This window comes from Drosophila guanche, unplaced genomic scaffold (genome assembly GCF_900245975.1).
Source record: "Drosophila guanche unplaced genomic scaffold, DGUA_6, whole genome shotgun sequence".
Taxonomy (NCBI): Eukaryota; Metazoa; Arthropoda; class Insecta; order Diptera; family Drosophilidae; genus Drosophila; species Drosophila guanche.
In genome coordinates this window covers 1,507,287-1,528,630 of record NW_022995749.1, presented here as the reverse complement: position 1 = coordinate 1,528,630, position 21,344 = coordinate 1,507,287, and the positions used below count along the sequence as shown (strand labels likewise).

At 45.5% G+C, this 21,344-nt stretch overlaps 7 protein-coding genes across 8 annotated transcripts; 5 read left to right on the top strand and 2 right to left on the bottom strand.

Annotated features, from left to right (window-relative positions):
* The first annotated feature begins 428 nt into the window (after positions 1-428).
* LOC117585271 (organic cation transporter protein) lies at positions 429-2,588 on the top strand. Its single transcript, XM_034274692.1, has one exon. It carries the CDS (start codon positions 765-767, stop codon positions 2,433-2,435), a length of 1,671 nt encoding a protein of 556 aa, XP_034130583.1. The 5' UTR covers positions 429-764; the 3' UTR covers positions 2,436-2,588.
* Positions 2,589-3,694: 1,106 nt separating this feature from the next.
* On the top strand, positions 3,695-5,381 carry LOC117585272 (putative flavin-containing monoamine oxidase AofH). Of its 2 annotated transcripts, none has more exons than XM_034274694.1 (3): positions 3,695-4,142; positions 4,197-4,379; positions 4,451-5,381. In XM_034274694.1, exons 1-3 carry the CDS (start codon positions 3,751-3,753, stop codon positions 5,334-5,336), a joined length of 1,461 nt encoding a protein of 486 aa, XP_034130585.1. In that variant the 5' UTR covers positions 3,695-3,750; the 3' UTR covers positions 5,337-5,381. The 2 variants fall into 2 exon arrangements, with proteins under 2 accessions (XP_034130585.1, XP_034130586.1); XM_034274695.1 differs by having other exon boundaries at positions 4,054-4,146.
* Positions 5,382-7,891: 2,510 nt separating this feature from the next.
* LOC117585268 (organic cation transporter protein) lies at positions 7,892-12,204 on the top strand. The gene is made up of 7 exons (XM_034274687.1): positions 7,892-8,748; positions 10,087-10,533; positions 10,599-10,753; positions 10,809-10,977; positions 11,039-11,183; positions 11,267-11,426; positions 11,485-12,204. Exons 1-7 carry the CDS (start codon positions 8,630-8,632, stop codon positions 12,027-12,029), a joined length of 1,740 nt encoding a protein of 579 aa, XP_034130578.1. The 5' UTR covers positions 7,892-8,629; the 3' UTR covers positions 12,030-12,204.
* Positions 12,121-13,393, bottom strand: LOC117585274 (chymotrypsin-like elastase family member 2A). Its single transcript, XM_034274697.1, has 6 exons — positions 13,260-13,393; positions 13,042-13,189; positions 12,870-12,974; positions 12,671-12,789; positions 12,419-12,617; positions 12,121-12,366 (listed from the first exon to the last, which is right to left on the bottom strand). The coding sequence occupies exons 1-6, from the start codon at positions 13,390-13,392 to the stop codon at positions 12,216-12,218; spliced, it is 855 nt and encodes a 284-aa protein (XP_034130588.1). The 5' UTR covers position 13,393; the 3' UTR covers positions 12,121-12,215.
* A 1,868-nt stretch (positions 13,394-15,261) lies between these two features.
* Positions 15,262-16,986, top strand: LOC117585275 (golgin subfamily A member 7). Its single transcript, XM_034274698.1, has 5 exons — positions 15,262-15,407; positions 15,600-15,765; positions 15,824-15,976; positions 16,031-16,381; positions 16,444-16,986. The coding sequence occupies exons 2-4, from the start codon at positions 15,607-15,609 to the stop codon at positions 16,169-16,171; spliced, it is 453 nt and encodes a 150-aa protein (XP_034130589.1). The 5' UTR covers positions 15,262-15,407; positions 15,600-15,606; the 3' UTR covers positions 16,172-16,381; positions 16,444-16,986.
* A 518-nt stretch (positions 16,987-17,504) lies between these two features.
* On the bottom strand, positions 17,505-18,165 carry LOC117585277 (protein PDF). The gene has a single exon (XM_034274700.1). The coding sequence runs from the start codon at positions 18,105-18,107 to the stop codon at positions 17,814-17,816; it is 294 nt and encodes a 97-aa protein (XP_034130591.1). The 5' UTR covers positions 18,108-18,165; the 3' UTR covers positions 17,505-17,813.
* A 1,687-nt stretch (positions 18,166-19,852) lies between these two features.
* Positions 19,853-20,252, top strand: LOC117585276. Its single transcript, XM_034274699.1, has one exon. It carries the CDS (start codon positions 19,868-19,870, stop codon positions 20,231-20,233), a length of 366 nt encoding a protein of 121 aa, XP_034130590.1. The 5' UTR covers positions 19,853-19,867; the 3' UTR covers positions 20,234-20,252.
* The last annotated feature ends 1,092 nt before the right edge of the window (positions 20,253-21,344 follow it).

Genomic DNA, 21,344 nt, shown 5'->3' with positions numbered 1-21,344 from the left:
ATATAATACATATACATGTGAATGAGCAGAAGAATACTCGCATAAATTGTTGTGTTTGCCAACAGAATGTTTGGAATTTTGAATCAGGCCATTTTCATGTTGTCTGTCTCTCTGTCTTTTTTGGAACTCCTTTAATTGCTCAGCAAACATCGTACGATACTGGGAATGCAGCTGCCTCTTTCCTCGTTGCATTACCACCAACCCCCTCTGCTGAAATCTCAGTTGAATTTTCAATTTCTTTGCCGTTGATCGTTGATCAATCGAATTTCTCACAGGGTTGCTGATTGCTGAGCAAGCGAGAGTCGCCAGCCGCGACACTCTTACGCACTCTCTCACAGACCCGTGTACTGATAGTCGTAGAGTAGATATTTTGGGTGCTTTAGAACCTTTAGCAGCTCTTTGTGTTTAGTCTCTGACTGAAGCAGCTGGCGAGCGGTTGATCGAGCGCTTTCCACATCACAAAATCAACAAGTCAGCATCGGTTGACATCGGTTTCAGAGTGTGTTGTGTACGGGGAGGCTGTAGGTGCTGTAACTGCAGCCAGAGCTTGGCCTCATTTGTGTGTCAAGTATACAGCTAGATTGTTGCACAATCAAAACGGGTTCAAGCGGGCGCACTTGCCGTATACGCAACGCAAAGCTAGCTGAAAGTTGCGCATACGTCACGGCGTCGCATTGGATGGTGCGACCATTGATCCGCGGCACAAATCGTACGACACTCAAGCACTTCATAGGCACTAACGTGGCCCAGAGCCAATCAGCAGCATGGGATACGACGACGTCATCACCCACCTGGGCGAATTCGGTCGCTACCAGAAGCGAATCTACTATCTGCTCTGTCTGCCGGCCATTGTCTGTGCCTTCCACAAGCTCGCCGGAGTCTTCCTCTTGGCCACGCCCGACACACGCTGCCAGCTGCCACACGAGGATGCGGCCACAGTGCAGTTCGCCTCGCTGCCGCTGGACAAGTGGCCCCTGGCCTATCCCCTGGACAGTGTGACCGGCAAGGCCAAGACCTGCGAGTACTACGATGTGGCCTACAGCGCGGACTACCTCAATGGCACCGAGCCCTTCACCCAGAACGGAACAGTGGCCTGCTCCGCGGGCTTCCTGTACGACCAGAGCAAGTACCTCAACAGCGCTGTGACCGAGTGGAATCTCGTCTGCGGACGTGGCTTTATGGCAGCCACCAGCGATTCCCTCTTCATGCTGGGCGTCCTGCTGGGCAGCTTCATCTTTGGCCAGATGTCGGACAAGCTGGGGCGCAAGCCCACCTTCTTCGCCTCGCTGATCCTGCAGTTGATCTTTGGAGTGCTGGCTGCCGTGGCACCCGAGTACTTCAGCTATACGATCTCCCGCATGATCGTGGGCGCCACCACATCGGGCGTCTTCCTGGTGGCCTACGTGATCGCCCTGGAGATGGTTGGATCCTCGTATCGCCTCTTTGCTGGTGTCGCCATGCAGATGTTCTTCTCCGTGGGCTTCATGCTGACGGCGGCCTTTGCCTACTTTATCCACGACTGGCGCTGGCTGCAGATCGCCCTCACGCTGCCTGGACTGCTCTTTGTCTGCTACTATTGGATCATCCCGGAGTCTGCGCGCTGGCTGCTGCTCAAGGGGCGCAAAGACGAGGCCTTTGTGATCATCGAGAAGGCTGCCAAGGAGAACGGGGTGCGGATACCCAGCGAGATCTACGAACAGCTGGTGGAGGAGGTGGCCGAAAAGAAGAAACAGGACGAACTAACGGCCGACCAGCCGGCGGCCACAGTGTTCGATCTCCTGCGGCATCCGAATCTGCGACGGAAGACGCTGCTCATCTTCTTCGATTGGTTCGTCAACAGCGGCGTCTACTACGGCCTGTCGTGGAACACCAACAATCTGGGTGGCAATCAGCTGCTCAACTTTATGATCTCTGGCGCCGTTGAGATTCCCGCCTACGTGCTTCTCCTCTTCACTCTGAATCGCTGGGGCAGGCGATCGATCCTGTGCGGCACCATGCTGATCGCTGGAGTGTCGCTTCTTCTCACCATAGCCGTGCCCAGCGGCAAGACCTGGATGATTGTTGCCTGTGCGATGATCGGTAAGCTGGCCATCACTGCCTCCTACGGCACCATCTACATCTTTTCGGCGGAGCAGTTCCCGACAGTTGTGCGGAATGTGGGTCTGGGCGCCTCCTCCATGGTGGCCCGGGTGGGCGGCATACTGGCACCGTATCTGAAGCTACTTGGGGAGATTTGGCAGCCTTTGCCATTGATCATCTGTGGAGCACTCTCGCTGACGGCTGGACTACTCTCGCTGCTGCTGCCCGAGACGCTGAACAAGCCCATGCCGGAGACCATCGAAGATGGCGAGAACTTTGGCAAGAATCAGGATCCCTCACTCAGTGCAGAGGGTGGCAGCAATCAAGAGCTCAAGGAGATGCTCAATCAAAGCTAGAGGCTAGCTTCCATCGCCACTTGTCACAGTCCAAACTTTCAACGAATTTATGCATTCTTCGCTTTGTTCATTCCATTGGAAAGTATTCTTAAACAATTCATGCAACACATCACATTTCAGCAGAGTAAATACAAATATATTTGCTACATTGTACGAGTAGGTGCACAACATTTATTTTCTAGGTTTTAAAAACAACAGCAAATAACTGCGACTCGCGCTGAAGATTCGCAGCAAATCAACGAACTTTATGGCGAAGATGATGTTTATTGAAGAATCACTTTTCGGCGCGATAAGTGCAGCACGTACAGTAAAAGTATGTCTAAACGGTCGTCGCCATCCACTGATAACAGACAATCGCATCCAACTGGAAAGCTCCGATTGCATTTAGAGCATGGTAAGAGTAGGTGGGGGAAGAGGGAGGTATCTCATGCTGCCTCCCACTCGCATATGAACATTGATTATCTCTTATATTTCATAATTTATAATAATAATTCCTTTCGTTCATATATCATTTGCGTAGATAAATCGCTTCACTTGCTATCAACTGTGTCATTGATAAGCCAAAAGCCGGAAAGTTCTATAGCAACAGGTTCTGGTCTACTGTGGGTCTGGTCTGCGTCTGGCAATTTCAGTTTATATTGTTTATCCAGGTGTTTGCAAGTTGAATGAACTTGAACTTGAACCAACTACTGTTCCTATGTCTTCCTCAAACTTTTGTTTGACTTGGAATTTGCATTTGAGGCTTGATAAAGTGATATTATGATATGGAGAACACGCTAAATGGGGCCAAGTTTCTGTTTAAACTATTTAAATTGGTTCCCTTTTATGAACAAAACTCAAATTTCTTAAAGTAGATTTTATGCCAGCGCTAAATAAAATTGGGTCAGACCTTGGAATGTCATTTATGGTCTTTAAAATTCACTGAGATTTATCCGCGCCTAAGAAAGTAATGTAATTAGTGGTCAATAATTCTTCGAAAATGAATCTATCTATCACGAAGTATACGTGAACAAAAAATGTCTATAGTTGTTCCTGCTGCGGCTTTAACAGATTTTCTCTTTAAAAACAACCATACAAATACCCGCCCAAAAGTAGGCAGCATAAAATCATCTTTTCAGCTGCCCAGTTCTATTAAAACTGTAAACGAACATCAGCAGAAATAATTGAAAGGAAGGAGCATAGATTTTGGTAGCTATTTCTGTTAAAGAGAAAAACCCGATCTAGCGCTCCACGATAAAGTTTTCATTCAACACAAAAATAAATGTGACAAAAGGCATGCCTTGAGGCTGGTTTAGGGACTAGGAACGTGGGTGCAATGGATCAACATCTACCCTTTGGCACCGAACAACCAGAGCTAGATGTAGTCATTGTCGGGGCGGGCCTGTCGGGCCTCACATCGGCCGTAAAGCTGCTGGCCAAGGAGAACACACTCCACATACGGATCCTCGACGAGAACAGCCATCCTGGTGGCCAGCTGGGGCAGACCGGAAATGGATTCCGCTTGGTCGATGAGGAACAACACGATATGCTGGCCTTTATGAACGACATGCAGGTGCTGCCCCAACACAGGCGCGATGCAAATGCGGAGCTGCAACGTTGCTGGTCACTGGATCGGGGTCCAACAGCCCAGCCTGCGAAGTTCGAGCTGTGTCGCTACATCCAAATGCTGAACCTACGGATGGGCAGGTTTCGATCGAAGAAATTCATGTGGGTTCGAAGATCGTGCTTTAATTTCCTCAGTTATTGTCTTGTTCCTTACAGCCTGCGGGAGCGAGTGCCCAGCATGGAGCGTCATATTACCAACAACTTGTTCTTCAGCAAGTCTCGCAACTTTATGAGGAATTTCGTGGAGCTGGTCTGCGGTGTTCATGCCAGCGCAGTGGATTACGACACCTTCATGTCTGTGTGCAGCTCTTGCGGCGGTCTGGCCGTACTCCTAGACTTGTGAGCGGGGAAACATAATCCAAACTGAGCAATCCAGACAAGAACTAACTTTTTCCCTTTCCCTCTTGCAGCTACTTTAACTTTCCGAACACATTCTTGGAGCTCTCCACGCAGAAGCTGATTGAGAGCATTCTCGAGAAGATTCGGTACATAACCATCACCCAGAATGTTCGAGTTGTCAAGGTGCAGCACTTCAAGGACTATGTGGAGCTGACAGATGCCCAGGGGGAGAAGTACACCGCACAGGCGCTCATCCTGGCCATTCCATGGAACAAAGTGGAGCAGATACAGTTCGAGCCACCGATCCCCAAGGAGTTCTGCCCACCACCCAAAGCGAAGCTCAAGCCTGGCCGCCTGATTACCCAGTTCTCCCTGAGCTACAGCAAATGCCATTGGGCGGAGGCCGGCTACTCGGGAAACTTTCTCAGCTCAAAGCCTCTGGTGTGTGGTCATGAATGCCGCCAGGCCACGTACTCTGGCTACATGGTGCACTCTGCCCAGGAGTCGGACAGTGTGCGGCAGACTGTCCTGGATCTTCTCTCCTCGCACTTTGGTGATGAGATGCGGGAACCCCTGAAGTATCAGCAGAGCACCACAGAGCTGAGCATGGCGCGGCACAAGCCACAGGTGACGCCCTGGCATCGGGTCATCTGGTCCAGCTCTTCGGCGATGGCCACCAACTATCGCAGCCTCATGGGTGGTGCCGTCCAGAGTGGTGTTCGGGCCGCTGTCAGTGCGCTGTTTGCGGTGCGACCTCAGCTCGTTAGCTGGGTGGATATGCTCGAAGTGCGTGAAACGAATCCCTACGAAAGGTGCCGCCCGCCCGACCGTCTCAGCAGCCTGCTCAGTCGTCTCAACCTCTACAATGTCACCTTCTACAGCTTCTTTATTCTGGGCCTCCTCTGGCTGCTCAAAATAGGCTACTGTCACGCCATTCGTACGCACTCTTACTCCTAGATGTGAAATTAAAGTATCCAAACTGCCAGGGGATGTGAATGTGAATGTGTGTCCAAAGTGTGTGCCCAAGAGGCTTAAAGTCTGAGCCCGAGGAGCGTCTCCTCTCCGCAATGTGCTCATTGAATTTAGTCGTTAAGCAACGCCTAGATTTACATACTCTTATTCGTACTCGTACTTGTACGAATTTAATATGCACAATTCCCCTTCTTGGGCAATCTTTCACTTAAGCTTCGCCAACGCTCTGCTCTCTCTTTATTATTATTACAATATAAATATGAATTATTGCTCATCTGTGGCAGTAGAAGGTATTTGTGTTCTTCAAGTAAATTTTCTACTTGAGCAATTTAAGTAGATTTATTTATTTATTATTGTTGTAAAGGTACCAAAGCGAAGAGTTTCTGTAGGAATAAGTCAAAGATCTAGTTTGATTAGATTACCACTCGATTGGGTGTTTATTTGATTGTCTATCAGGTACAGCACGTGCAGCCATCCCATCTGCGAAAAACAATGCATTCCAAATACAAGCTCGAAGGTAAACCCCAGCCAGACAGACAATCGAATGTGGCATCCCCCACATGCGAACTAGCTATCAGCATAAAAAGCTCTAATTACGGCCACTCAACCGCTGCAATGCCCCGTAGTTGCAACCGTTAGTACGAGTAGTTAGAGACTGTGTAGATGAATAGAATACGAATGGACAGACAGGATGATTATTGCATGCCTGAGAACGGAACAAATGAACAACAATTAGTGGGAGTATTATGAAAACAGAGTGGGAGAACCATGATTGGAATGTATCTATGAATACCTATCTGGATTGGCCTCATCCAATGCCAATCAGTGTCTTTCTCCGGCAGCGTTATTGCTTACGATAGCCTGGGATTGATGGTCGGTCGGTCGCTGGGTCGCTCGGTCGCTCGATTGATTCATTGAGTTCAATTGAGACCAGAGTTGAGGACTCTTGAAGCTCCACTTGGATGATAATGGAGGTTAACTCAAATCGAATCACTCGTAAGGTCACTGCGTAGAAATCTGGTTCGGGTTCTGGTTCTAGTTATGGGACGATTTGTGAGATTCAAATCTTTCCATATGGCACATAGAATAGGCACAAAATTTCATTCAAAATGTGCAGAGAGTGCACATTGGCAGTCACATTCATTCACTCTTTCAGTACTCTTTGTGTACGCTCTTCGACAGTACATATTCGGAATTTGGAAAATAAAACCAAAAAGAAGAAGGTAAACAATACGAAAACAAACGGAAAGAACAACAATGTAATGTTATGCAGAGACAAACGAATTAAACTGTAATTCTGTTCATGCATGTAAATTACATGGGTTTCGGGTTGCCTCCTCCTCCTCTTCCTCTTCCTCGAACAACAGAACCAAGCGAATGTAATGGAATGGAGGAATATGTAAGGAGAAGAACTGAACATATGGCTCTCAAGTGGTAGGTTCGGTACGGGGATGGAGGTGGAGAGAGAGAGAGAGAGAGAGAGAGCGTGCAATCTCTAATGTTCCGTTTGTCGCATTCATAATGAGAATCCTGAGCAACGAGCACTAGAAGAATAAAGTGGAGGGAGAGTGTGCGTGAGTACGAGTATAGGGTACAAAATATAAAATAATTTCCAAATATTAAATACTCTCATCCATGAATTGCTCTCCTATTATCTTTGGGATCTATCATTAAGGAATAAATTGATAAGTCAATCATCTAGTAATCTAGTAATTGAAATGATTCAACTCTGTCTGCTCTACAATAAATCACATAAATACATTGAACCTAATCATATACGTAAGTAGCATCCAGAAATAAATTTGTTTATTTGTGAGTGCGCATTTTGACATTCGTTTAAACGCTCAATAATTGTATTTAATTTTTTGTCTACCCCTTACCCAAGGGTATGCCCAAGTTTGACTAACGATTGTTGAAACCAATTGGTGATTAAATTAAATAACTGCCCAATTCACTTCATTATTGTTCGAATTTCCGTAATAACGGAGTAATTATTAAATCGTAATTTAGCAACGATTACAATATGTTTTTTTTACATTTTTACTTACTTAAATCAGAACTTTCTCTTTGTCGAAAGCAGCTAAAGACACCAGGATATGATCACTGAATTGCCTTCATACCTTTTAAAGGAATAGTCAAGAGACTTTAAAGAGTAATTCAATTCAAACTGAAGTCACAGTCGCTTAACAAAATTAGACGATTGTCAAAGCACCATGTGTAATATGCAGGGTATCAGTTAAGTCGGCAGTCGCGTGTCTTCCTTTCTTGTTTTTAATGCTTGCAATGAAATCCAAAGAAAGCGAACCTACTATGTGTATATAGTAGATCGCGTATATGGATCGGGAAGAGAGCCGAAGAGAGTCCCAGCCAGGCCGCTCGATTGCGAGTGTTAGTACGAGTAGCTCCTCTGCCTGGGCCTCATCCATCTGATCTCTCTGCTTTGCTCTGCTCTGCTCTGCTCTGCTCTGGCCTGGTGTGTTGTGTTGTGTTGTGGTGTCTGGTGGGACGGACGGGAGTACAAAAACATTGCGATCGACCTCCCGTGGGCTTAGTTTGTGAGACGCTTTCGAAGCGACAAGTAGTAGTTGATAGCGACACCGGCGGACATCGGCAGGAGAAAGGCGAATGCACGCGTTCGGGGATCCATTCAAAATTAGAAAACGTTGCACAGCCCAACAGGCAAAGAAGCGGACAAAAAAGAGAAGAAAGACCTGAACAAATATCTAAAGGAAAATCCCGAAATTAAGTTGTACAATTTCATTGTAAATATCAGTGAAACAGAGAACTGCATTGAACTGAACTGAACTGAACTGAGAACGTGTCGCCTTTTTGGTATGTCATAAGTGGCATTCAGCCGCTGCAACATAAACAGCGATCCGATCCGATCCGATCCGAGCCGTTTCGAGCATAAAGACAAATGGGGAAAATAGAACGCAAACACAACCCGTAAGACATAGATAAATAGCACAGAAAAACAGACCGAGGCATCGAGGCATTGCATTGCATTGCAAGGGAGCGCAGCGCAGCGTTGAGTGAAAGTGAATATCGATCGGATCTTCTGACGAAGCGAAGGAACGGCACAACCTTATCTGCGCATTCGGTGTCAGAGGCTCAAAGTGAACGCACTCGCAGACTGAGAGACAGAGATCGCTAGAGAACAGATCGATCCAGCTGAAACCCAAGTGAACGATCGAGCATTGAAGAAGTCCCAGCTCAAGAACGGACTGCAAGGAAGTAAACAAATTCCCCGAATCAATCCCAACTGTGATATTTAAGCCATGACCAAATCAAAGGATGACAATCCGGAAAAGACGCGCGAGCACATCAGCGAGGAGAGCATGAAGGATCTGCTCACCAAGCAGCTGGAACTCGTTGGCAGTGGCGGGGCATACGTCTGGTAAGGATCATCATCATCAGCATCATCATCACTGCACTTTGCATTCATATTCGAGAGACGCGTTCCACTTGACCCACTTCCTACTTGTTGCATTGCGGTGGCTTTTAAAGGTTGAGTTCGTAGAGAAAATGTTGACATTCAGTCAGTCAGGGTGGTGCACTTGTCTACGATTTGATTGTGATTCAATTAAATGATCTCTCCGCCCGACTGGTCAGCAAATGCTCTCGCAAAAACTAGTGAAAACCCAAGAAACAATTGGCATTCGGTTTCTGATTCTGATTCAGAGTGATAGAACACGTTTCGGATGGCAAGATTCGTTGCTGTAGTGTATTCCAACACGTTTCAGATGGAAATCGGAAGATAATCTGCCCTGGCGCTTCCTGGACTTCAGTTTAGGCGCAGGTCAGAAATCACTCAATCAAAGTAGGAGTAGTGGGACGGACGTAGGGGTGGTGCTGCGGCTCAATGAGAGGGCAATGGTCATGTGATCGCTCCAACAGTGTTGAAAATTTAAATATAGAAACAATTCCGAGAGTATATCAGCACGTACAATACGTAGACATATTTTTATTCGTCTTATATTCGCATAAGGCTCGAAATCGGAATCGGAATTGATAAGACCCACTCATGAATCGAATCGAATCGAATCGAAACCCGAGCTCTGGCGACAACGGATCGTGAGTGTAATCTCTGCCTGCCCTGCCTGCCGTATAGCTATATATATGTACGTACGACTCGAGCACCGGTTCCATTAACTATGTAGATCGAGATCGGGCCATGTAACTGTGATCCTAGGCACACAATCCAGCTGTCCAGATAAGAGGACGACAATTGCACTGCGCCTCAAAGTCATTCAACCAAAATTCAACCTTCGCCGCTCGATCGGTGGCTGCCGATCGTCTTCCCGGAACCTAAAGCCACTTCCATGGGCTGTGTTGTGGGTGTGGGAGGGAGGCACGTGAATCCGCAAATCGGATATGTAAATATTGCGCACTGCGTTCCGGTTGCCCGATTTTGTTAATGATTAATGACGCTGCCGCTTCCCAAAAATATTTGATGTTATTATGCGAGCCGCATACTATCCGTGAAACAAAACAAAAGATTCGAATGTGTCATGTGGGGTGGTAACCTTCACAGCATTTGTTTTTGCGGCATTAACTGTTTAAGTTAATGTTGTGGGTATCGGGTATTACGAGCACTATTTGCATTCCAATCAAGTGTTACTGCCATGTGGTGTCAATGTGCGAAAGATTGAAGTTGCGTGCTGTAAACAATTTGTAATCCCAATTAGCATCAGTGGAGGCAGAGAGAGTATAATCATTCCCTTTGCACTTTTAGGGCCATTTTCTTCCTGTGCGTCACCCCCAACATACTGAACGGATTCCATGTGTCCTCCTACACACTGCTGGGACACCTGCCCGAGGATCAGTGGTGCGGCCTGCCCGATCTGGATGCCACCAACTGGACGCTGGCCCAGAGGCGGCACATAGCCGAGGGCGGCCTCAACTCTGGCGGCTGCACGGTGTGGGACTGGAACTACAAGCATCTCGGCCAAATGTCCTACGAGGCGGCCCTCAACTACACCAGCCACATGTCGGAGATCAACAGGCCCGCGGAGGTTTCGTGCAAGGTGAAGGGCAGCTACGAGTACGCGGATCCGGAGAGCACCTTCGTCTCTGACTGGGATCTGACATGCGAAAGGAGTATTCAGCGCACCTCAGCACAGGTCTCCCTGTCACTGGGCAAGTTCTGTGGCTCCTTCTCCTTTGGCATCCTGGCAGATAAGTGAGTTGACGGTGGAGAGAAATCGTTGCCAATGTTTGCTCATCCTTTTCGTATCCTTTTTGCAGATTCGGTCGCAAGACTTCCTTTAGCCTGGGCGCTGCCTTCTTCGTTGTGGGCAGCTTCTTCTGCACCTTCTCCCCCTGGTACAGTCTCTTCCTGGCGGGTCGCTTTGCCCTCGGAGCTGCCTCCTCGGGACTCTTCTACCCAGCCTTTACCATGAGTAAGTTCCAGCGTTGTAATATCCAAAGTGATTGCTTAAGTTTCTCTCCTTTTAGTTGTGGAAAACGTGTGCCTAAAGCATCGCTCCTGGATGTCCATTGCCTTCTCCGCCTCCTATCCCATTGGCATGATCATCTTAGCCATTATCGGCTACCTCATACAGCCCTGGCGGCACCTGCAACTAGCCCTGACCATACCCTCGCTTCTACTCATCCTTAATTGCTAGTAGGTTACATCCATAACATTCTGTCTCTGATTACTTATAATCAATTCTATCCACCTTTAGTCTGATGAATGAATCACCTCGTTGGCTCATTACAAACCAGCGCTACGATCGTGTCTACAAGATCCTCTTCAAGCAGCCCAGCCACTACGAGATTCAGCCAGCACTGGCAGCCCCCTCCTCGGACCTCGTCACCGATAAGAAGTCGGTGAGTGCAAAGTTCCGAGAACATTTCAATATTCATGGTTTCGGGTTGCTAAGCCAATCATTTTTGTTCTTCTGCCATTGCAGCTGGAACCAGAAGCCGGCTCCTCCGTCTCGCTGCTGGACAAACTCAAGAGTGGCCCACTCAAGTCCATCATCGAGCTCTTCGCCAATCCCAGTGTACGCAAGCTGATCTTCACCTCCTACTTTATGTTCTGCGTGACTTCGCTGAGTTACTATGTGACGGGTGAGCATTCTGCTGTCCAACCAAGTTCCTGTTCTAATTGAGTTCCCTTTTGCTGTAGCTTTGAATGCGGCTAACCTGTCGGTGAGTCGGTATCTGTACATCGTGGCCACCGGCCTCGTGGACATCCCCTCGTACTTGGTGCCGGTCATCATGCTGCGATTCACTGGTCGCCGCATCACAACCATGTTCCTGTTCCTGTGGACGGGCGTCTCGCTGCTGCTGGTGCTCGCCGTGCCCACGGGCAGCACCACCTGGATCGTGGCCTTCGCCATGCTGGGCCGCTTCGGCATCAGTGCCACCTACTCCGTGGTCACGCTCTACACGGCGGAGCTGTATCCCACCCAGATCCGTAACTCTGCTTTGGGCACCTGCTCCACGTTCGCTCATGTTGGATCCATTTCGGCACCGTATGTGGTCGATGTTCTGGGTGCGCTCGGCTGGTACATTCCAACGACTATCTGCGGCTGCTGCGTTCTAGTAGCTGGCCTGCTGACCCTCACCCTGCCCGAAACGGGCACAGACAAGCTCTCCGACAAGATCGATAGAGCTGCTGCTCCTGCTGCTGTTGCTGCCACCGATGCAGCACAGCCGGAGAAGAAGTGAACTTTAGGTTAGTTAGTCCTACGTCTCGTTTAGTGTAAAATAGTAAGGATTAAAAGTATCGTTAACTGCAGTACTCTAGCCACTAAGTTCGCTGTTAGTCTTTGCATTCTTTTAGCGTATATTCGTAATTGTTTTCTGTTTGATATCGTATAATAAAGCGCTTATATACACGTCACATCCAGAGATCTACGACTGACTCAGCAGCAGCTGCACCCAGTCGTGGTAGGGTCGGGTCACCGTGTACACGCTGGGCATTCCCTTGATGCCACAGGTGAGACCATGTGAAACGAGTCCGTAGATATAATCCCTGCCGCCATATGGACAGATCAGAGGACCCCTAGAAACAATTGCTGTAGCGATTGGAAGCGTTTAAGCTGGATGCCACTCACCCAGAGTCACCCTGGCACGAGTCCTGATGCCCAATGCCCATGGCACAGACAGTGTTTGCTCCATTCTGTGGTGCCCAGATGTGTCCAATGATGTCTCGACACTCCTTGTTGCCAATCACCCGAACTTCGGCCTCAAACAATTGCGTCTGGCATGGACCCGCATGCTGGGTGGCGCCATAACCAATGATTCGACATGATTCTGGGAGTAAAAAATTGCAATTACTTATCCAGAATCAGGATGTTATTATCTACCGTTCCTATCCGGTGTCATGCCCTGAGGTGGCAGCTGTGCAAACTGCAAGTCCTTGGCCATAGCACTTCTGTAGCGACGCCTCATGTAGAGCAGAGCAATATCATTCCTAAAGTTGGAACTAAATGGAATAGAATTTGCCATCAAATGATGACCTGACATTGAGAGGCTGTTCAACTTGACTCTGAACTGTTTACTCACGGCTGAAAGTAGATATATTCGGCACTTTCCAGACCATATGCTTCCAACAGATCAACATTCTCAATGCTCTCGTAGCCAATGAAGGCAGAAATGGTATTTATGTTCCTACAACCGAAACGGACTGCCATGAATAGCCGTGATAGTGGAGAGATTCTATGAGATTCACACTTACTTTCTCCAGACACAGTGGGCGGCCGACAGGATCCAGCGGTCACTTATGAGGCTGCCACCGCAAAAGTGGCGATAGGTGGTGGCCACAGTGGCATTCCCCACAATCACATCTTGCAACGAGACCATAAACGGATACTGGCTGGTGTCACCTTTGGGTGGAGGAGAATTTTGAGAGAGAATCAGTTAGTCTTCCAAGCAGAATCGACTTCCAGGTACTGCCCACGGTTGACACAATCCGTCCGCCGACAATGGGCACAGCGTGGCAGGACCTCAGTCCGAGGGAAAGCGCATTGATGACGACACTAAAGAGCAGAAGGTCCCTTCGGGGGGTCCCCGTGCTGGCTGCTTTCATGGTTGATCGTCGAAGAGATACTAATTTATGGCCGTCAGAATTTTTAAAAATAGAGAAAACAGTTTCTGTAGATAAATAGAATCTATAAAGTAGCAGCATTCACAATCCAATGAAATGAGCGATCAAGCTGTGCAAATATTTCCAGCTCCAATGCGTTGGTTAATTGTTTTGAAATCTCTACGCTTCAGCGTCAGCAATCAGTTGATCACGTAGACACCCGTAAGAAGTATTATTTTATAGACCAAAGACTTTGATATGGTAAGTAGCTTGTATTTGCGGCTCCCACAACCATAATCATATATTTATTTCACGTGAACATATTTTAAATCTGGCGCCACTTTTTTTTAAATATTATCGAGTTGGCAGCCCCACAATTTTATCGATTCCGTCACCATCAACAATCGGTATATAATCGGGGTGACCGTTTACGGTATATTTTATACTTTTCGGTATATTTTGACATCGAGTTTCGACATTGAGTTAAAATTTTCAATACAATTTTTGTTCTAATATTCAACAACCAGTTTCGCTGTATCGATTAAATAACGAGATTGCTTCGACATAGTTGTTCCTGCGTCTACCAAGTTTGAGGTTTGAGTTTTGGCTTCGCTGGATTTGATCGTACTGGAGATTTAGGAGACTTGGTTGGAATTATTTTCTTAGTTGGAGATTTGCAAGCTGCTTTGTTACCTGAGTTTGATGTGGTTGGTTTGTTCTGAGTGGAAGAGCACGGAGTCTGTTTCTGACAGGAGTCTTTATTCCATCCCCACTTATTATTTTTTTTTTTTTAAGTTTTAAGCACTAACCAAATATTATAATACTTGGTTAGTGTTTTAAGTTACCGCTCTACCCTTGTATAGACGTGGATTATTTGGTCGCCCGTCTTTACAAGGGGGGAAATCGCCACGTTGAAATATGTAACTTGTTACAGTTTTTCTCCAATACTTCATCCCCACTTAAGTTGAATTTCATCCACACTTATGTATTATACCGTTATCAACAAAATTTGTATGGACCATCAACATGCTGCGAATACTAAGCAGCATTGCTCCCCAACATTTTCCTTGGGATAAGCAACATTTAGTACCCTTGGAAGGATGGATGTCCTCGAATTGAGAAAATTAGGGAAATCCTTGGCTCTAATCAATGAAAGAACAAACGAAAATGTTAATATTTTAACACGAAATGTTAATATTAAATAATGGAAACATGGTACACAAAGGACATACTACTGGGTGGCCAGCAACAAAATGTCAAATAACGTAACAAAACATTCTAAAAACGTAGCGTTTATTTATTATTTTTTGTGTAACCCTTTTGGTTATATCGCTATTTTTGTAAACAATTCAATAAAATAGAGTAGGCCAACCTTTTGGCGAATGTATGGTAAAATCGTAGAAAATTGTAGTTCCAGAGAGTCTTAGTGGGATGGCAATATTAAACTGAACATCAAAATCGAGGAAAATTATTTTAGATTCACGGTATATTTAAAAAATTGAAAACTATATTCAGGTATATTTTTGAGGCTCTCACGGTATATTTTATCGATAATTCCGCTGTCACACTGATATATACCACGGTATTTATGTGCCCGCAGCTAGTTTTATCGTTGGTTACCAAGGCTGCTAATTTTAAACAAAATCTCAAAGTCTGTGAATGTCAGGCTAATCTCCCCAATCAATACAAAAATGTATCGAGATTGAGGATGGAATTATAGAGAATATGGAGAATTATAGATTCTGGGCTAAGAGTCCTAATAAGCTGGAATTATTAAATATCCAAGTCGAGTAATATATGATTTACAATTCGGTATATTTACGGTATATTTGGAAAATTAGGAGGTATATTTCGGAAGGTCAGGTCGTATATTTGATCAACAAATCCGCAGTCACACTGATTTCCACTGCAAGAATTAGCAATTTGCAAACTTTAGCTTTTTTACAATTTTAAGCTTAAAGACGCAGCTAAATCAACTGCTAGGAGCACTTAAAGCCTTCCTTCCACTCAATACTCAGGTGAGACACAAGCAGGCCCTGCGAAATGCCAAGATCCTGGACATGTTCGAGTGTGCCTGGACTGGAAAAAGCAAGGCAGCTGTGATTGTGATGGGATTTCGTTGTCTGAAGTTGTGGCAAAATGATTGCGCTCAATCAGATGTACCGCGCTCTGCAGAAAGAGTTGGTTTATGCAATCGTTACAATTTTCAGAGGCACCATGTCGCAGGGCGGTGGCACACCAGCGGGCAGCAACGCGGCCGCACTACAGGCAACTGGCGGGGGCGTGGTCTTCAGCAAGGTCTTTATACAGCGCGACTACAGCGTCGGCACCTCCGTCAAATTTCACACGAGGCTTCCCACAGAACTGGAGGGTATTGTACGTATAACTGAACTTAATAATGCTGCCTAGAAATACATTTTCCCCCTATCTGCAGATTGAACGACACGTCTTCGAGTCTACCATCAATAGGCTAAACGAATTTTATGCCGAGGCGGAGGAGGGCTCCTGCGGCACCTACTGTGAAGGCTGTATAGGCTGCATCACAGCATACTTGATCTACATGTGCTCCGAAACGCACTACGAGAAGGTTGATACTCGAATGCCTTTGCAAGTCCCGAATTAATGTTTGAATCTCCCTTAGACCCTTCGTAAGATATCTAAATTTGTGGCTTCCCAGAATGAGCGCATTTACCATCAGAAGGGACTGCAGCTGATCGATCCAACCTTTCGGGGTCTCCGCGTCATAGAGATTACAATATTCGATCGTCCTGGGCGAACGTGACTTCCGCTTTCCCATTCAGCCAATGAGTTTTTCATGTGAGATCAACCAACAGCAACCGCATCATCGTGGAGAAAAGAGGAGGGTCCGTTTTGGGAATTAGCAAGCAAAAAGTCAATGCCATTGTACGTGTCTGTGTGTATGTGTGTGTGTGTTTCCAAATATCCAAAAGCTGTGGAATCAGCTAAAGCTTTATATTATATCGACATATGTGTGAGTGTGCCCATTTCATATCAATTTGTAGAACCCTATTTAACGATATCTTATTCCCGCAGATTGACAGCTCGGCGTTCGGTTCGTGTTTTGGGGCATGCGACTTAGTCATGAGTGTGCTGGGGACGCGGACGAGTCGTCTCTGTTGCAGCCACATACCATACGATATACCTTAAAATAACAAAAGTTAATGGTTAGCCAAGGCAGGGTTACAGCCAGTTAGATAGTATTTACGCATTAGCAGGCATTAGTTATGTAAGTGAAAAGCTACTGAATTGCATTTTGAGCCCAAGGGATAGTTGCAGCATTGTCTAACAGATTGTTTGTTTTTTAATTAAATATATAAATGTAGAATAACTTGTATCTTCTAACCCTTCGCTTGTCCCAACTTTGAATAAGTGCGTTACAGCCGCAGAGCATGCGAAAATAGTTATATGTAGGATCATTACGACTAAACTAAACGATTTCAGACAGCGCCAAATGAACTTAACCATCGACAAGCGAAGAATTGTTCGATTAAAATACAACTCCGCAACATTGATTAACATAGTTGTCTAGCCTATAATTAAATATATTAAAACATATATTGCCGTCATTTGAACGAAGACAATCTGTTTCTCTTTTCATCTCTGCTTAGCTATTTATTAGACAAATATGTATGTTGACACAAGAAATGAGCGAAATTTGGTGCACATTTTCGTACTTGTTTGCTTATCATCAACGGTTCTATTGTCAAGTTCACGGAAAGTACGGGTATATAAGGACAGACTCCAATCGAATTCCAGACAGCTGGTGTTTCGAGTCGCAAAGATGAAGTTCAATATCTATCTGCTGGGAGTATTCCTGTTGGCCAGTCTCTGCCTGCTTCAGTCCTCTTCTGCTCAGGACACGACAACCACAACAACAACAACCACAGCCAGTCCGACAATTGTGCGTACAAAGCATGTGACAAAACATGTGAACAACAAGCAGGTTAAGACTGTCCACAGGAGACGCAACAATGCGAATATACTCGTAATCTCAACTTAATCCACAGAGTGATTCTATGAAATATTAAAAAAGATATGTCGATTCTTGTTCACCTACGAGTTTAGCTAGATATATTTGTTCTACGATTATGAATTATATTTTCTACACGAATAAGTACGAGTATATTCGTATATACGAATACAGAGAACAATATGGTTGGATAGTTAGTTACTCCTCAGTTCCGTATCGATCAAAGCAAGCAACAAATTTCTAAATATACATCGCTTATAAGTATGTATGAAAGGTCCTTAAAACGCTGCCCCTAAAAATACAAGCACAAACAGCAAAACTACTCAAACATCTTACATACTAAGTAGATCGATTAGGGTTGTCCGTTGGTGCCAGCGTGTGTTTGCATATCCGTTTATCCAGTCATTGCGTCAAGCCCACACTTCAACTCGCACTACCCCGCTTCGTTCATGTTCTTGGGGAGACTGAGGAGCGAGTTGATGATCTCCGAGTTTCTCTTCCTGGTGGGAATGGACAGGGAGTTGTCCATAATGTATGGGTATAGGCAGAGAGGGACAGCCTGGTTGGGCGCCAGCTGTCCGACAGTGTTGAACCAGTCCAGTAGATCCCGATTGTACTCCTTGCGCACGTAACGCTCCTCGTCCGGCAGGGCCATGCTCCGGGATAGTTCGCAGCGGGAGCAAACTGTCACGATGAGCAGCGCCAGAGTCAAGGCGTATCGAGCCATTGCCAGGGCAATGAGGAACAGGAACCGGAAACAGAACTGAAGCAGCGTACGAGAGAGCTGCAACTTTCGAATGAGCAATTCCGAGGAAGTCCTCGACTTATATAGGCCCGCCAGTACTGGGGAAACAGCTTAGGTAAACCTCAGCGGGAGACCGTAACCACGCAATCCAAAAGCGTAAGGTATCGGTATCGGCATCGGCGTCAGCGTCAGCGTCAGCATCAGTTGTCAGTCAGTCCCAGTCCCAGCTCCAGTCTCAATCCCATGGCCAATATGTCAGGCGCAGGCAAATAAGCGAGTCAGACCAGAGTCGAGTGAGAGTTGGACCTGGGCAAATATTTGATTATGCAGTGTTTTATGTGACAACGTGCAACAGGGCACGAGGTCGACGCTGGTATCCGCTGATGGATGTTTGCCCAGGAGGAGCAGGGAGCCGGCAGCCGGCAGCCGGGTTAACGTCTGCTGGCGACACTCTCGACTTGTCCGACTGATTAATTTTAGACCAAGCATCGTAAAAATAGGGCGCATCATTTAATATCTAATTTAATAGTTTTGCCGCTTTGCAGCAAGTTCAGAAATTTCCGCTTATTCCAGCAGACTGCGCAAATACGATGGCAGTATGTATGGCCAAAATATATTTACTTGTTCAAATAGCCGCGCTTAGTCGAGGCACATAATTGGCGAAAACATAACTCTAATATTTACCAAGCAAATCATCCAATTGTCTTTGAATTCCAATATAAAACGGCTCACGGCCATGGGGATAGACATTAGATTAGAACAGAAAGAAGCGTCACCATGAGGACGGAACAACTGGCAGTGGGACTGCTGGCTGGGTGTCTGTGTATATGGCTGACGACTGCGACAACTAGCGCTCCTGCATCCACAACAACAACATCGAGCTCCGCTACAACCACCACCGTTGCGGCGACAACTACAACGACGGAGGCGACCACAACAACAACAACAACCACAAGCACAACGGCATCTACGGTTCGACGCAAGAGGATCCGTGTGAGAAACCTGAGATTCGGATCAAACCGGAGAATACGGGCCTACAGGCGCACAAGCGAAGCAGGGTCCTGGCAAGGGTACGGAATCGTATTCGTGCACGGGTGCTGCCGAGGATCACAAACAGGCACAAATTCACAAAACATATCTATGTATTCATCTACGAAAGCAAAAAAAATCGTTTGAATTGACACGAAAATTAGTCTGAGACTTTTGCTGAGGCAAAGTGCTTCTAATAATAATTTGATCGCAACGATTTTCGGGTTCCTGCGCGATTTGATGACCACTTTGGTTGCTTTGCTTTGAAATTGTGGATAGTGAAAGACAGTGTGTCCGAAGCGCTTTCTTATGTCGATTTTGACGTCTTCAAACTACAGGCCCATCCATCCATCTCCACCTTCTAGACCTGATCCCGCCAGCTATGATTCCACTCTTGTGCGGCGAAGGTTTATTTATAGACAGCCTCCAGCATTTAGCATATAATTTTATATCATCCGTTTTGCAAAATTCTATTGTGTAACTTCCAGACTGCGCAAATATGCCAAAAATATTCGCGCAGAAATTCCCGTGCATGGTAAAAGCATATAGTCAAAGTACATTGTTAAAGTACATAGTCAAAGTACATATCCAAAGTACGTAATTGGCGAACACATAACTCAAATATTTGCTAAGCAACTCCGATTGTCTTCGAGGAATATAAAAAGGCTCACGGCCAAGGGGCATGACATTCGAGAAGAGAAGCAAGCATCGTCATGACTACGGTAAAACTGGCATTGGGACTCCTGGCTGTGAGCCTTTGTATTTGGATGACGAACGCAACCGGCAGCTCGACAACGAGTGCTGCCACGGCCACAACTGTAGCGGCCACAACTACGACTGCAGCAGCAACGACAACTACAACAACAGCGGCAACAACCGCTGCTACATCTACGGTGCGTCGCAAGAAAATCCGTATAAGCAACCTGAAATTTTCGTCCAATCGGAGGATCAGGGTTTACAGGAGCAGCACTGTGAGTAGCCTTCGCAACAGGAGTCGTTTGGGCAGACGGATCGTGAGGGTTCGCAGTGGTAACCGTGTGTTGTCGCGGATCTTGAACCAGCGCCGTAATCAGGGATAATCCTCCCGGGATATCTACATAGACGTATATATATCTATGGTTCAATATTCAACAGCAATTGAAAACCAAATATAAATAAATAAATAACAAAATATAAAATAAAATATATTTAAATCATTTTGAATTTACATTACGAGGTGCATATTTGGGGAAAAGTTCATTTCTTCTGTGCATAAAATATATGCAAAGACATTTTATTGTTCCACAGAAGTAAAGATACAGGAACAACAGAATCAAATAGCTTTCCGTTTAAATCCTCAAGACAAATAAGTTTATAATCGATGTTCAGAGTAATTCCGAATTGTGTGATTTATTTTTGATTCAATTGCAAGTCTTAAATATTTAGGTATTGTAAATAAAGGTGAATAATTCTTAGGAACAGAAACAATCAACAACGAAATGATTATGAAATATACACAATTAATTTGTTACAAAAACAAAAGGAATCGCTATTCGTAAAGTTGTCTGGATTTTGATTTTCAAGCGAGCGTCGGCAGATTAACTAGAAAAATATACATTTTTATTGTATACGTATTGATTTGAGATTACATTTCGAATTTGATCTTGAGAAAGCCAAAAACAATGAGATGGCGGTGGCGGCTCCTAAACATTGTAACGCTAAGCAATTCAGTTGTAGTTACACATCATTAATAGTTGCATATTGTATAAATATTTGCCATTATGTTCAAGTATACTCGTACCTACATACATAAAGTTCGTACCAAAGTTTGCTTTGTTCACAGACGTACACACGGAGGTAAAGTAAACTTCTTTGCAACAACTACAATATGTAGAAGAGGTGTGTGTGTGTGTGTGTGTGTGTGGAACCGATCGGATATTACTCATAAACATACATACATATTTATTATTTATTTACCGAGTGCGCATACAATCATAAATGTATGCCAAGTATATCGTATTTTAGCTTGAGTTTCGAGTTCAAAAATTGACTGGCGTCTACATATATGTATGTATTTATATTTATATTTATCTTTATGTTTATCTATTTATACAATTAAACGGATTGCGGTATTAAGAACAATTTGCGTACACCTTTTGTTTGTGTCTAAGTTTCAATTTCGCATTGATACTCTCAATATTTGTGCTGTGC

Coding starts and splice junctions, on each gene's coding strand:
- LOC117585268 (XM_034274687.1), top strand. CDS start 8,630: ATGACCAAATCAAAGGATGACAATCCGGAAAAGACGCGCGAGCACATC. Junction 10,534..10,598: donor TTTGGCATCCTGGCAGATAA/GTGAGTTGACGG, acceptor TCCTTTTTGCAG/ATTCGGTCGCAAGACTTCCT. Junction 11,427..11,484: donor GCTGAGTTACTATGTGACGG/GTGAGCATTCTG, acceptor CTTTTGCTGTAG/CTTTGAATGCGGCTAACCTG.
- LOC117585277 (XM_034274700.1), bottom strand. CDS start 18,107: ATGGCTCGATACGCCTTGACTCTGGCGCTGCTCATCGTGACAGTTTGC.
- LOC117585272 (XM_034274694.1), top strand. CDS start 3,751: ATGGATCAACATCTACCCTTTGGCACCGAACAACCAGAGCTAGATGTA. Junction 4,143..4,196: donor TTTCGATCGAAGAAATTCAT/GTGGGTTCGAAG, acceptor TGTTCCTTACAG/CCTGCGGGAGCGAGTGCCCA. Junction 4,380..4,450: donor CTGGCCGTACTCCTAGACTT/GTGAGCGGGGAA, acceptor TCCCTCTTGCAG/CTACTTTAACTTTCCGAACA.
- LOC117585271 (XM_034274692.1), top strand. CDS start 765: ATGGGATACGACGACGTCATCACCCACCTGGGCGAATTCGGTCGCTAC.
- LOC117585275 (XM_034274698.1), top strand. CDS start 15,607: ATGTCGCAGGGCGGTGGCACACCAGCGGGCAGCAACGCGGCCGCACTA. Junction 15,766..15,823: donor CCACAGAACTGGAGGGTATT/GTACGTATAACT, acceptor CCCTATCTGCAG/ATTGAACGACACGTCTTCGA. Junction 15,977..16,030: donor CCGAAACGCACTACGAGAAG/GTTGATACTCGA, acceptor AATCTCCCTTAG/ACCCTTCGTAAGATATCTAA.
- LOC117585276 (XM_034274699.1), top strand. CDS start 19,868: ATGACTACGGTAAAACTGGCATTGGGACTCCTGGCTGTGAGCCTTTGT.
- LOC117585274 (XM_034274697.1), bottom strand. CDS start 13,392: ATGAAAGCAGCCAGCACGGGGACCCCCCGAAGGGACCTTCTGCTCTTT. Junction 12,618..12,670: donor CATGACACCGGATAGGAACG/GTAGATAATAAC, acceptor TTTTACTCCCAG/AATCATGTCGAATCATTGGT. Junction 12,367..12,418: donor TCGTGCCAGGGTGACTCTGG/GTGAGTGGCATC, acceptor AATTGTTTCTAG/GGGTCCTCTGATCTGTCCAT.